Raw genomic sequence first — 14,534 nt, forward strand, 5'->3', positions numbered from 1 at the left:
GGTCCTGACCCAAGACGTCACCAGCCCCTTACTTTCCAAGGGTGCTGCATGGCCGGCTGCGTTACCTCAGCACTTTGTGTCTATCAATGGTATAAGTGGTGTAGGAAGAAGCTGTAGATGCAGGTTTAAACCGAAGATAGACACAAAATGCTGGACTAACTCAGCGGGACAGTTAGCATCTCTGGAGCAATGGTATAAGTGGCCCAGCCAAATCAGCCGGTGAATAGTTCAGTTAGTTTTCCCTTTATCTTCCCATGTCTTTTACCCGTAGATGTCAACGAGTGTAGATGAAATAAATAAGAGGAATACCGCCACACTGATATAGAACGATGGTTTTGAAGGGGTTTAAGAAGCTTGGCACCATCTTCGTCCATTCAACCCGTTTTATTGACACTTCATAAACAACTTTACACTTTATTCCTCTCTGCCGCAGATCCACATTGGCTGCACTGTGCGCCATCTACTGAATAGGTCCATAGGTTCATAAGTTATAGGAGCAGAAGTAGACCATTCGGCCCTTCAATTCCACTCCGCCACCCAATAGTGGCTGATCTATTTTTCTCTCCCAATACTATTCTCGTGCCTTCTCCCCATAACCGCTGATATCCTTACTGCTCAATAAATACATTGCAGTTACTCGCTGAGGCTATTTGAACTACACGTATCATATCTGTGACTGACACCCAGGAGAACAAAAACAATAAGTGCACGGCAACGCCGCCGCTATCGCTTTATCTCCACGCCATCCTGACTTGGAGACATATTGCAGCTTGGTCTGAAGCCTGGATTCCCTGTTCAGTAGCTCACTGGGCGCATGTTCACCAGAGGCACTGCAGTCGTTCCAACAGGCAGCTCACCACCAACACCAAGGACAATTGGAATGGCCAATAAACGCCGGTCTTGTCAGCAATGTCTCAATCTTTAAAATTAACATGAAATTAAAGTATGCCAGTGTCTGCGAAAAACCGGTTGTGTTTGGTGCTAATGGCGTTGGGGAGACAGTGGAGACAGCTGGCATACTTTGTGAAAATGAAGGTGTGGGTAACCTAGGGGGAGGTTTCTAAAGGTACAAGCAGAACATGGGATTGGGACAGGATAGCAATGTGGTTTTCAAGGCGTGGCTGATAATTTTGGCCTAAAAATCTGCTACCTGGTCTGCGAAACTAAAACACTCCTGTGGGAAATACCCCGATAGAAATTCAACCCCGTTCAAGTTTACATCAAGGATTTTGTCCATTGGACATTTTCCCTGTGAGGATTCTCCGAAACGTGTTTTCACTTCGTCGCAGCAACTCGCCCAGTTCCTCTTTCCGTACTAATGAACTGGTGCATCTGCGATTAAAGATACGTGCCCGTGTTGTCGAGTGCAAAATCAAAGTACTACAATAATAGATACAATCCAATCTTCCACCCACGCTCCTCCATGGACTCCATCTATACTTCATACTACCCTATTAAAATACCAAACATAATCAAGGACCACTCACACCCTGACAATTCTTCCCTCTTCTGGCAGAAGATACCAAAACTATAAACACGTACCACCAATGCAAGAACAACATCTTCCCCACTGTTATCAGAATCTAGAACAAACCTCTAATATTCTCGGGATGAATTCATGAAGCCTCCAAACTCTTATTTTTACCTGCATTTCGTCTGCAGCTGTAATTCGATATTCTGCACAATGCATACTTTTCTATTTTGATGTACTCATGTGCGGTATGATGTGCCTGAATAGCACACAAAGCAAGGTTTGTCACTATATCTGCACATATGAGACAATAATAATAAACCAGTGGCAATATCAGCATTAAAACCAGCGGAAACCGGCCATCGTTTATTTAGAGAGCTGTCCATGCCAACCAAATGGCATTTTGCAAATAGCAATTTCTGCCTGCCAAAATAAATACCTCCTGCGGTCTAAAATCAGTCTTTGCCTATGTATATTATACCCAAACCTTAGAGACCAAAATTCCGACCCATAATACTAAAAAAATCTTACCTAAATCCCGTTGTCATAACGAACTCCCCAGTAAAAAAAACCTTTCACGTTATTGGTTCCATAAACTGAATCGGTCCAACTGTTGCAATATTTCATCAAGGCATAAATCTGCTCACCGTCTACTGAACCTTCTCAACACCTCAGCATTCTTCAGCAAACCGCCAAACCTATCACCACGGGGACATTCCCAATGCATGTACTCAACAATCCTTAAAATAAAATTTATTTTCCGAACAGTCTCCTCATACAAGCAGACACCCACCCTTGATCCGTGGTAACCGGCGGGTATAGTCTTTGTTCGCACTTGATCAATTACGATTGTTAAATGTTATACATGTCACAGATACATTACAATGTCTTCTTCGGCATTCCCTTATGATTGAGAATGGCTGGCGCCCACTTTGGCGTTGTTGATGCTGAGGTAGGGAAGTGTGGGATCAGCAGACTATTCTGATAGTTCAAGAGACATAAAGTGAGTAGAGTGTAATATAGTGCGTTACTTCCGCCACGTGCACAAGACTTCACTGTCCCCCAGATACACGGCCTCAACATCACCCACCTTAAGGTACCATGGACCTTGTGTTTCTCCAAGAAGTCTCTGAGACCATTCTTGCTACTTTCCCTCTGTTGACAGGTAATCTTTTTCGTGTCAGATCTTGGAATTAAAATAATCTGCTTCAGGAGTCAGACAGTAAGGAGGTCGACGATGTAGACTGCCCAGCATGGTCAACAGAGCCGAATCGTATTTAAATGATTGGGTTGTTGACCTGGGATGGTGGTCCTTCAGCTGAATTTAGAGTACTTTACAGAGACAGAATTTGGTAGTATTTGCCCAATGCTTCGAGATGCCTGCTGTAGGTAGTCTAGGTCTCAGAAGCAAACATGGCAGGGGTCTCCACTGCTCAGTTGAATATGGGCTTGGTGTTAGATCAGAGGTTTTGCTCTCCAAATACATTTTTCTTCACTTGACCAAAGACTGTGCTGGCACGATAAAGTGGAAATATATTCAACAGGCATTTGCCTTATGAGACTCTACATAATAGGCATTATATTCTCAAAAAACACGTACACGATAAGTACAGTCTGTACACGATTTCAAGGCAGGGTGTAACAGAAACATTTGGCGATCAGCACATCACACACACTGAAAGCTGTGCTGAAATCGCGCGTTCAAAACAAACATTAAAAAGTATAAACAATGCCCTTTGTCCTCAACCCTCACAGCGCAGCCAAGGCACTCTATAACCTTATAACACGGAACTCCAACGTTTATTTCGGTGTGAGTCTTCAGCAGTCGGTGAATCCATCAACAAATCACACTTACATCATTTGGTTGGAATTCGGAATTGGCAAAAAAATGTACAAGATGAGCCTCCTTCTAAAATAACTTAATATTATACGAAAAATGATTTCAAGTACGGCCAGGTAAAAGTCAAAGCATACATTCGGTTGAAAGCAGCCAGATCTATTTTAAACACATTGCGTTTGCATTGCGTTCAATTATGGTTTGTACACTGTGAATGGGAAATATTCCTTTTCCCTGAGTTGTATCACCTTCATTACGCCGCTGATTTTCCTGCAACGCAAATATCAATGTATTTTTCCCGATGAGCCAAACATTACAATGAGATATGTTTCAGGGCGTATGGACATACGCTGTGCTGAAAATCGAGGAGCAAAAGAGCTAAAGACAATTCCCCGATTAAACTGGTAATCGCTGCAGCTAGATATTTGTGCGCGGTTTATTGAACAAAGCTACCAAGTTGAGAAAAAAAAGTTAATTTAAAACAGTCCAACAATGATATCTTCCATGATTTGAAGAATGTGCCATTACTCGTGTCAAATACAGCGGCAGACATGCGCCAGTCTAAATACTTCTTCAACAAAGTAATGACAAATTGACATTCTTTAAAACAATATTCCGAAATTGCAATAAGGCGACTTGCTATAAATAAAAGTAGTTTTTCGATTTAAATATAATTTCTCCCCTATCTGGGTTGAACAAAGAAAAAAACTCGTCTGATAACATTTATTCACAAAATGCTGGAGTAACTCAGCAGGTCAGGCAGCATCTCGGGAGATTTACTACCCAAAATCCACAATAACCCCAGTGCCTCCAATCTCATAGTTCCCCAGCCCCGCACGGCCCGATTCTACCTCCTACCCCAAATCCACAATACTGTGATTTCGTCTGATAACATCGTTGATTCCCTTCTACGTAAAAAAGACTTGAAAAATTAAGATGCTTCGCTTTATATTGGGAAAACGAAAAGGCAATACGTCCTCATAAGCTAATGATCGAGACATAGCGAATATAATGCCTTTTTTACCATTTCACTTTGCTATATGGAAAATAATTTACGCAAGATAGACACAAAAGTTGGAATAACTCAGCGGGACAGGCAGCATCTCTGGAGTGACGTTTCGGGTCGATACCCTTCTTCAGACCCGAAACGTCACCCATTCCTTCTCTCCAGAGATGTTGTCTGTCCCGCTGAGTTACTCCAGCTTTTTTGTGTCGATCTTCGGTTTAAACCAACATCTGCTTAAACAAAGAATTTACGCAGTTTGCTTTATCGCGAGTACCTTCTCTTGCGTTTCAATTTGCTTGTTAAATAAGTTGCCTCCTATTACCTATAAGCGAGGGCAGTCACGTTATTTTCCCCCGGTTCATATTAAAACGCTATGGTTGGAAATACCAGAAATGAATCTCATTGTATCAATTGAACATTCAGACTCGAAACCGATATTCAATTTGGTCTGGTCTGATGGAATGGAAATGCGAAATTATCCATTGGTTTGTCTCACCCATCCCTTGCAACTTCTGCAAATGCCTACAATGAAAAATGTCTCAAGGATCAATTCCGAGAGTGCTGGCTTCATGGATTAGTTGAATGTAGATATTGTTCAACGGACGCTGAAATCCATATTCCTGTTACTCATTTCCAGAAATCAGTTACCAATTGACCATGTTGAGCGTTTTTAAAAAAGATATCTGTCCTCACTTCATTAACTTCATGTGACCTTCTGATTTGAAGAGACATTTTGGAAAGACTTATTTGAATTCATGCGGGGATTTATTAAGCAGAAACAATGGGTGTATATCTTATTATCTAACATTTAGTTGATGTTTAATTTCACAGCGGTGGCAATGAGTGGACCGTATTTGAAAATGCATTCCCCTTCGATGCTGTGTTAGACTATTCGGGTCCGCAAGCTGCCGATTTTGTTTAAAAGTCTCCCTTTCCTCTCACTCTCCCCCAAAATGTTTCACAATTCTTTCCCATCGGATATTTATTCTCCCTGCCGAGAAACTTCGATTATTATATTTGTTTAGAGCCTGTTATAGGAGCTCCACAATGTCTCGTTTCAATATCGCACATCGACGTACACCCCTACGTTTTCTGTTGTTATTCCAAACTTTTTTTTTAATAGAAATTTCCCTTTTTTAAAAGAAATCGGTATGCTTTAAAAAAAAAAAAGAACAGTGTGGCTATTTCAGCGCTGTTGGCATTTATTGATTATTTCAACTTGGTCTCGGGAAGGTGACGTTGAGCCGCCTTCCTAAATCGCCCCTGTCCTTCCAATGAAGGTAATCCCACACTGCGGGTGAGAAGGGTTTCACATTTAAAAGACAGCGACCATGAGGAAAGGCATGCATTTACAAGCCAGTGTGATGTACAACGTAGAGCAATAAGTGTAAGGACTGACGCTCCCATGCTACCCCTGCCTTTGTCTTTCTTGGTGGTCATGGGTATGGGAGGTAATAGCCGACTAGTCAGAGGATCAGCAGGTGTATAAGAAGATAACTGCAGATGCTGGTTCAAATCGAAGGTATTTATTCACAAAATGCTGGAGTAACTGAAGAAGGGTCTCGACCCAAAACGTCACCCATTCCTTCTCTCCCGAGATGCTGCCTGACCTGCTGAGTTACTCCAGCATTTTGTGAATAAATACCTTGGATCAGTAGGTGTGATGCATTTTGAAGAGGTCAAATATTGAAGCTATTTGGCACTGGTGGTGAATGTTCAGGGTGCAGGAAGCTATCCACTTGACCTAGTTCGCGTTGAGTTTCTTGGGGGTGTTTAGGCAAGTGAATAGAACTCTACTACCCTCCTGGCAGGTGCCGAGGTGGAAAGGGTTCGGGGTTTTTGGAGGTGACCTATCCCTGCAGCCTTGGGCCTGCTCTATTACACACACGATATTTGAGTGGTTAGTCCACATGACCTTCCCTATCAATGGCACCTCTTCCCCAGAACATTGATGGGCAAAGTATTCAGTGACAACAATAGCCTTGAATACCATGAGTAGGGTGATTAGATCTCTTTTGATGGAGATGTATATTGTCTGCCACTTTGTTGAATGAACGTTACTGGCCTCTTATCAAGATGAACAATATAAGACAGAAAGAGAGAGATTATTTTTTAATTTACCATGGATTTACAAGATTCGTCGATCCGGAAATGTACGTGTGTCTGTCCTGCGGTGTATTGTGGTAATGAATGTGTAGTCTCAGATCGATGTTGCCTTCACGTACAAACCGAATATACCTTTTTGTGTTTAAATGCAGAGGCATAAAATAAGCAATTTCCATATGTTAATTGCTATTGAGGTATTTATTGCAGCCGCCGAAGCAGTGAAAATGCCACTTTTTGCACAGGACCACTGAATTAGATCAAAAATATTACTCATTCCCCTGGCTAAGAGTTGCTCTCTGTGGATGACAGATGAAGACCAATTCTTATCCATTTACATAGCCTACCTTCTAAGCTTTTCTGCATTATACACTTTCCCACGAGTTTTGGGAACATCAGTAAAGTGGAATATATGATTGAATATATTTAACCAACCTTTTAGCCAAATCATTAAGATCGATTGTGGCATCCACCAATGTACAGTTTCCCAATTGGAAAAGTGCCATCTTATTTCAACTCTCCAATTTAGTCTATTCATCACTCCACAAACTACACCTTTATCCTCCCCTAAATGTATTTTGCTCTAATGTTGTTTGCTAACATCTTGTGTGCCGCTTTATGAAATGTCCCCTAAATATACCCCACGAACATTTGTCCTGCCACTGTCGTTTCTAAATTTTAAAGAGTGATCACCAGTTTGAGTTTCTTAGAGAAAAGCGAATATCCTCTCCATTTGCACCCTGACAAGACCCATCTTGGTCGAAAATATTTTAAATTCCGGTCTTCTCTCGCTCTTCTAAATCCCAGTTAACAAACATGAGGTGTCGAACCTACGCTCATAGGACAGCCCATTCATTCCAGATCTCAGGATTGTAAAACATCAACTGAAACTAAAACTGTGTCTGTGTTTTGGACTCTAGTGTAAAGTGGAAGATGGCAAGAACTGAGTGATTGGGTGGGAATAACGATATTGTGGATTCGCCTTGGTTGATAAACATTTGTAAAATGTGTCACTAACATTGTAAAAAAGAAAACTGGAGTGGTAATGGTTAATGTGCCGAAAATGTCGGCAACAGATTGATAAAGATAATTGCTATTAAGATCTGTCATGCGAACTTACCACCTAACAGGAAAGAATTGACTCATGTGCATAAAAGAAGGATGTTTTCCATTGGTTGAGTGGAGATTTTCTTTACAATAGATTGTCGTGAAGGTCAATGGCCATAAATGTAAGATACTCTTTCATTTTCTCTTGCCAGAGGTCATTGAGCTCCGAGGTTATGTGAGAATTATGTTTTGCTTTCTCTCAAGAAATGTTTGGTTCTTGGGTGAATTGAGCGTGTTTGCCCTTCGGGCTGTGCTCATGACTAGTGTCAAGGTTTGTGAAAACTCTTATATTTGTTACTACCACGTGTTGGGCTTTGGCCCAGGAAGTAAGGTAGATCCTTATTCGTAAATAGTGAAGACTAGTTTTATCTTATGTGATGGGTAATGCTCGCCCATTGAGTCGTCTTGATATAAAATCTTCCCATTTAGTTCCCTCTTCGTTTTCTACACTTCACCTGATAAACATAGCCTGCCCAGCTTATCCTTGTTAATATCTCTCGATTCCATATTGACCCCTTGTCTAGTCCATTCTGATCTTCATCCAAGACGCCTCACAAGCTCTTCAACTCTTCATTAACGTTCAATTCCTGACCCTCCGTCACCTCATCTTTACCATGGATGTCCAGTCCTTCTGCGCCTAGTTCTTCCTTGAACAATCAGTTCCTCTCAACCAACATCTCATTCCCATGATGGAAATTGTCCTCGTCCACCGCAACATGTCTTTGGACTCCTTCCCTATCTTCAAATTAAAGATGCCTTTCTCCATTTCTCTCCTTCACAGACTATCTACTAACCTCTACCGCTAGCCCATTCACAGTTAACAGGGCGACACCTGCTCCTATTCTGCCTCTTGCAAAGGCTCCATCCCGCACTCTCAATTTCACCACAGCAGCAATCTCACGAGATGAGGTTTTCCACTCTAAAACATCAAATATCTAATTTTTGTTCATGCTGTTGTGGATGGATCTCTCAACCGTGTCTCCTCTGTCTATCTCCCGTAGTTCTTCTCTCGCTCCTCCTCTCCTCACCTTTCACCCCACGAGCCTTGACATCCAACATCTCATTCTCCGAAGTTTCCGCCTCCGTTAAAAATGATCCTGCCCCCACACATACCTTCCTATCCCCACCGCTTTCCACTTTCAGCACAGATCGCTCCCTCCACAATGCATTCGTTCACCCATCCTTTCTCGCTCAAACAGCCCCCCAACCCAGATACTTTCCCCTGCCCCGTCCCCCTCACCTCCACCCAGGGTCCAGTGGCTCTCGACATCTAAGGTTTCCTTTTCCTATAAATGGCAACTAAACATAAACCCTTGAATATCTCTACGATACCGAGTTTAATATTGTAATTCTATCAATGAGTTGGTAACATAGAATCATAAATGAAATCAGAAAAAAGTGCCATTACACGGATTGGATTCAATTGGCAGTCGTTAGAGTTGATAAGGGAAACGCATAAGAGGGAAGAAATTGAAGCATATATTGAGGATGAGGTGAAAAGGGATGGAATAAGGCTGGCGTGGAATATAATCAACCCTTCCCTTGTGGTTCTGCAGAATTAGTCGGATCAATAATGTAATGTGATTTAAAGATTTAAAGATGCACATTCAATCGAACACGTTCCTCTCTCACATAATTTGTACGGTACTGAAGACCAGCGAAATGTGACACAGTTCTCCACACTATATATTTTAACCTTAAATTACAGGCACAGCATCAAACATACGTTTCTCTAAAGATAGACAGAAAAATCTGGAGAAACTCCGCGGGTCAGACAGCATCTCTGGAGAAAAGGAATAGGTGACGTTTCGGGTCGAGACCCTTCTTCAGATTTCGGCCCTTTGCACCAATGCTCAACTCAAATGTTTTCAGGTGCTCACTGGCTCCATTTCTGTGCCTCAAATAGTTTACTAATTAACGGATGGCGCTGGTGAAACTCAAACGAAATTTCTTGTTAACCTGGCCCGTCAGATCTCACTCACTGCAATGTATTGCTAACTGCCAATTTCTGATGGGCGGGTTCTACTGAACGCACAGCATCCAAACCCGGTTGATTTCCAGTATTTGGGTAATGCTGCATCATTTGTTAACTTTTAAAATCCCCCCTGGTTAAATACTTTCGCCACTTCACCTCCAACACAGTTCGATTAAACCTCCAGAATATGACTACCTCAGGATAGTAGTTTGAAATATTCTATAATGTAGGGACGTCTTTAATTTCCAGAATGCTGAATGTCAGTTGATTATAAAATATGTTTAACGTTGCAGGGTTTTAGGTTATTTTTTCGAACGATAAAATGGAGTTTAAATTAGCACATTTTTCAATCGAAAAATAAAGAGGCTTCCCGTTGGTGTTCATAGGTGTATAAAGCAGATAGCAATCAATTACTTTGTGATTCGGAATTACAACGCGATTGTAATACAATCCGAGGTAAATGCAATCCGAATTTATACATCGCTATCCAACATAATTTACAATACACCTACGCCTTAAATATAGACTTCCATCAATATATACTTGCTAAATCAATATCTCTCCCTCCTTCCCCCCCTTGGCCTTGCCTACATAATCCTCGGGCATATCAATAATATTCAATGTGTAACAGCAATGTGCATCCGGTGAAATGTTATCGGTGTTCGAACTAATTGATGTAATTATTTTGCAAAGTAGCTACCATTATCATCAACAATATATGTTTAGGAATATCTGTTTCTTCTTCAAGGGATGTGGTCTTTGAAATCCGAGCCAGCATTTAATTAATTTATTCACAAAATGCTGGAGTAACTCAGCAGGTCAGGCAGCATCTAACTGTCCTTGAATTTTCTTGAACGGTCTTTGGGTTTTCTCGGAGAAAAAATCCGATGGAATTTTTTACAAAATCTCAAAGTTGACTCTACCTTGTACATCTGCATCCGTAAGGCGCTGTGTCGTTTTACAACGCTTTACGGAGACCCGGGCCCTTTATTTCCGTCATTTGAACAATATTTCATACTGAAAGAGGGTCTCGACCCGAAACGTCACCCATTCCTTCCCTCCTGAGATGCTGCCTGACCTGCTGAGTTACTCCAGCATTTTGTGAATAAATACCTTCGATTTGTACCAGCATCTGCAGTTATTTCAACGACAGATCTGCAATAAACACACAGCAATAACAAATTCCTTTTTTTAGTGTAACCATTCAGCTTGTTTTAAATTGCGGAATTTAGAGAACCAAGGGGAAAATAAAATACATTTTATTTGAATTCAGCAGGAGTTCAGTTTATTGAGCCCACAGCATCGTGCGTCTCCGGGCGAATCTGGCATTCCATGGGGTCTGAGGGATATTGAATTTATTTTTTTGGAATTGTTTAAAGCCTCTTTAATCCAGGAGCAAGAGTTTCCCAATAGGGTTATCAACGCAAACCGGATCCTCACCTGCGCACGACTGCAATTGCACATGAGCTTTGACTATAAAGAAAGCCCATCAACCCCACTCCTTCCTCAGAAGATTAAGGAGATTCGGTATGTTAATGAATGATCTCTTAAACCTCCACAGGTGTACAGTAGAGAGCATATTTACTGGTGGCATCTCGGCCTGATTCGGCAACTCGAACGCCCAGGAACAAAGAAGATTGCAAATAGGGGCGAGCACTGCCCAGCATATCATGGACACTGACCTCCCCACCATCGAAGGGATCTACAAATGTCGCTGCCTCAAAAAGGCAGCCAGTGTCATCATAGACCCACACCACCATCCCACACTCTCATTTCACTCCTGCCATCCGGATGGAGGAACAGGAGCCTGAAGATTATGATATCCGATTTCAGGAGCAGCTTCTTCCCCTACAGCCATCATGCTATTAAACACCACAACTAGGCTCCGAACTACATAGGGGCATTGTTATTGCACTGTTATTGTCCATTTGTTTGTCTGTTTGTATGTGTATATACATACTGAACTTTTTGTTGTGTAGGAAAATAACTGCAGATGCTGGTACAAATCGAATGTATCACAAAATGCTGGAGTAACTCAGCAGGTCAGGCAGCATCTCTGGAGAGAAGGAATGGGTCTCGATCCGAAACGTCGCCCATTCCTTCTCTCCGGAGATGCTGCCTGACCTGCTGAGTTACTCCAGAATTTTGTGATACCCTGAGCTTTTTGTTGCTTGTTATGGGTTTTACAGAGTACAATGTTTACATGTCTGTTGTACTGCTGCAAGTAAGAATGTCATTGTTCCGTTTCGGGACATATGACAATAAACACTCTGGACTAATGAGAGCCTACATTGCAGGTAATTGCGGTATAAATGCAGCGTTGACGATGACACAAGGAATGAGCGCCGGGGATCTGTTGTCTGCAAACTTAAATTCTAATGGTAAAATAATAGAAATAATTAAAAACATCTACTTGAATTTCGCTTCTTCGGGGTTAAAAAAGCACTAGTTCATCTCTACATAAACTGATACTTTGAAGAAAAAACCCCATCTCCGAATGAATGTAATCGTCCCAAAGAATTTAAAAATATATAAATAACTGTTTAATAATGTTTTTTGAATTGTATTCTCTGCTTCTAACTTTTATTTATTATCGCAGAGGTACTTAGTCACTGTGTCTTAACTTTTGTTCTCTTCGCCGTTATAGGGGAAGTAGATTTCCTGGAGCACAATTTAAATTACTCATGTGTAACAAGGAACTGCGGGTGCGGGTTTAAACCGTAGATTGACACAAAAATGCTGGAGTAACTCAGCGGGACAGGCAACGTCTCTGGAGAGAAGGAATGGGTGACGTTTCGGGCCGAGGATTCAATTATCCGTGTGTGCACAGAGGAAATCAATTATATATTAAATGTGTAGCCGCCGTTTTATTTTGCATCTATTAAAGTTTACCTGATGTGAACCTGAATTTCACCGAAAGCAATAAGGATCTTTAGTTAATGGCGACTATCGAGATAATCTACTGTGTCCCCACTCTTGTCAAATACAGCATTGACGGTAATTTTTGCACAGCCTTCGCATCCCTACCAACAATTCAGTCGCAACTTAAATCAATACTTAATTTAGTCTTGTATCTAAGTCACTAAGGCAAACTCGTTGCTAGATACAAAAAGCTGGAATAACTCAGCGGGTCAGGCAGCATCTCTGGCGAGAAGGAATGGGCGACGTTTCGGGTCGAGACCCTTCTTCTGACTTGAGTCGGGGAAAGGGAAATGAGAGGTATCGAGGGTGAAGTAGAGAGATAGAAAACAAATGAATGAAAGATATGCAAAAAAAGTAACGAGGATAAAGGGAAAAGGCCATTATTAGCTGTTCGCTCGGTGAAGACGAGAATCTGGTGCGACCTGGGTGGGGAATGGATGGAGAGAGAGCGAATGCAGTAATATTGATTACACTAGGAACATTACCTATCATTCCAACATATAAAGATTTTCCCATTTCGGAATGCCAATTGTCGTGCTGTGTGGTGTAGTCAAGAAAAATATAAATTATGGTTCAGCCAACTAAGTGATCTAACAGGTTGGAAGTGGACACATTAATTAATGGAGTAAAACCCAACGGTTAGATGGACAGAACGCCACCAGTAACATCTGAATGGGGAAAGGTAGATATAAGATTGCTGGAGTAACTCAACGAGACTGACAGCTTCACCGGATAGAAGGAATGGTTGACGTGGGTCTCGACCCGAAACGTCACCCATTCCTTCTCTCCAGAGATGCTGCCTGTCCCGCTGAGTTACTCCAGCATTTTGTGTCTGTCACGTTATAAGAGACCCAATTCAATTGGTTCCGAATTATTGAAACTCTCTTTGATGGAGATCGCTACCAGGGGCTTGAAAGCTTCGCGTGACGGGATGCGCTTCCATAGATATGACATTTATTCAAGTTCACACTATCCACTATCCATCAGTGCAATCTTTGAGGTGCTTTTCGGCGATGTCGAAGGAGATATAGTTGGGCATGTGATTCCCAAAAGTATTGGAGAGTATGGATCATTTCAATTTTAAATGGAAATAAAATAAGTTAAGTCTTGGCAAGGAATCCCTTGTGCTTTATTCACCTCTCCGCCTAACACAGGTGTAATTGTTTTAGCACTTAAATTAAACCGGGTTTCCAATATACTGGAGAATCTCGGAAACGTTTCCCAACTTAGTACATTTCCTGATCTTAACTTCGTGGCATCATTCCTTCTTTACTCGGTTCTACGATTGTCACAATTGGAAGAGATTAATAGATCAATTTAAGTTTTAATTTTAAAATATATACATTATAGGTATCTACTGGGAAGCAACGCTCTGTTTTAAAAACTTAGAATAGAAACATTTGGGAAAGTCTCCTGGAATAAATTTGTTCTTGGCTGACATTTCATCTCTGAAGCAGTGTCAACACTGATCAACTGGCCAATAATTGTCAATGCCTGACAAGTAACTGTGGACGAACCCTCGGACTATCTTTGATCGGACTTTAATGGCGTTGTCTTGCACTAAACGTTTTACACGTTATTTCTTTTATCCTGTATCTTTACACTGAGAATGGCTCGACTGTAGTCATGTATTGACTTTCTGCTGTCTCGTTAGCACGCAACAAAAGCTTTTCACTGTAGCTCAGTACACGTGACAGTAAATTAAACTAACTAACTAACTGGTATAAATGTCTGAAGAAGTGTCTCGACCCCAAACCTCACCCATTCCTTCTCTCCAGAGATGCTGCCTGACCCGATGCGTTACTCCAGCATTTTGTGTCAATCATCTCATTGGACCTTAACAAGGACAATTAACATTACCATTTCCGATACAGGCAATAGATAGCCGTAGTTTAAAAGTACATAGAAAATTCGCAACATATTATTATATTTATTTTTTTTCTAAAAATTGCAAACAACGGCTTCGCTCTGAGAATAATTATGTTTCTCACTCCATTGATTCCACAACCAGCTGAGTGCCTTTAGCATTTTATATTTCCATTATAAAGGTCCCTCTCCTGAATTATGCCGGCGTCAGGTACAAACAAAATTAAGGGTACGGTACAATTCAAGA

At 41.4% G+C, this 14,534-nt stretch overlaps 1 protein-coding gene across 1 annotated transcript in view; it reads right to left on the bottom strand.

The window, feature by feature from the left end:
* Positions 1-1,220: 1,220 nt before the first annotated feature.
* LOC144607536 (uncharacterized) overlaps positions 1,221-14,534 on the bottom strand; it is a 64,555-nt gene continuing 51,241 nt past the window's right edge. Inside the window, exons 14-15 of the mRNA XM_078424429.1 lie at positions 2,562-2,657; positions 1,221-1,332 (exon numbers count right to left, since the gene is read on the bottom strand). Coding sequence (XP_078280555.1) covers positions 1,221-1,332; positions 2,562-2,657 — 208 coding nt within the window. The remainder of the gene's footprint in view (positions 1,333-2,561; positions 2,658-14,534) is intronic.

Source organism: Rhinoraja longicauda, chromosome 29 (assembly GCF_053455715.1).
Source record: "Rhinoraja longicauda isolate Sanriku21f chromosome 29, sRhiLon1.1, whole genome shotgun sequence".
In the NCBI taxonomy this organism is placed as follows: Eukaryota; Metazoa; Chordata; class Chondrichthyes; order Rajiformes; family Arhynchobatidae; genus Rhinoraja; species Rhinoraja longicauda.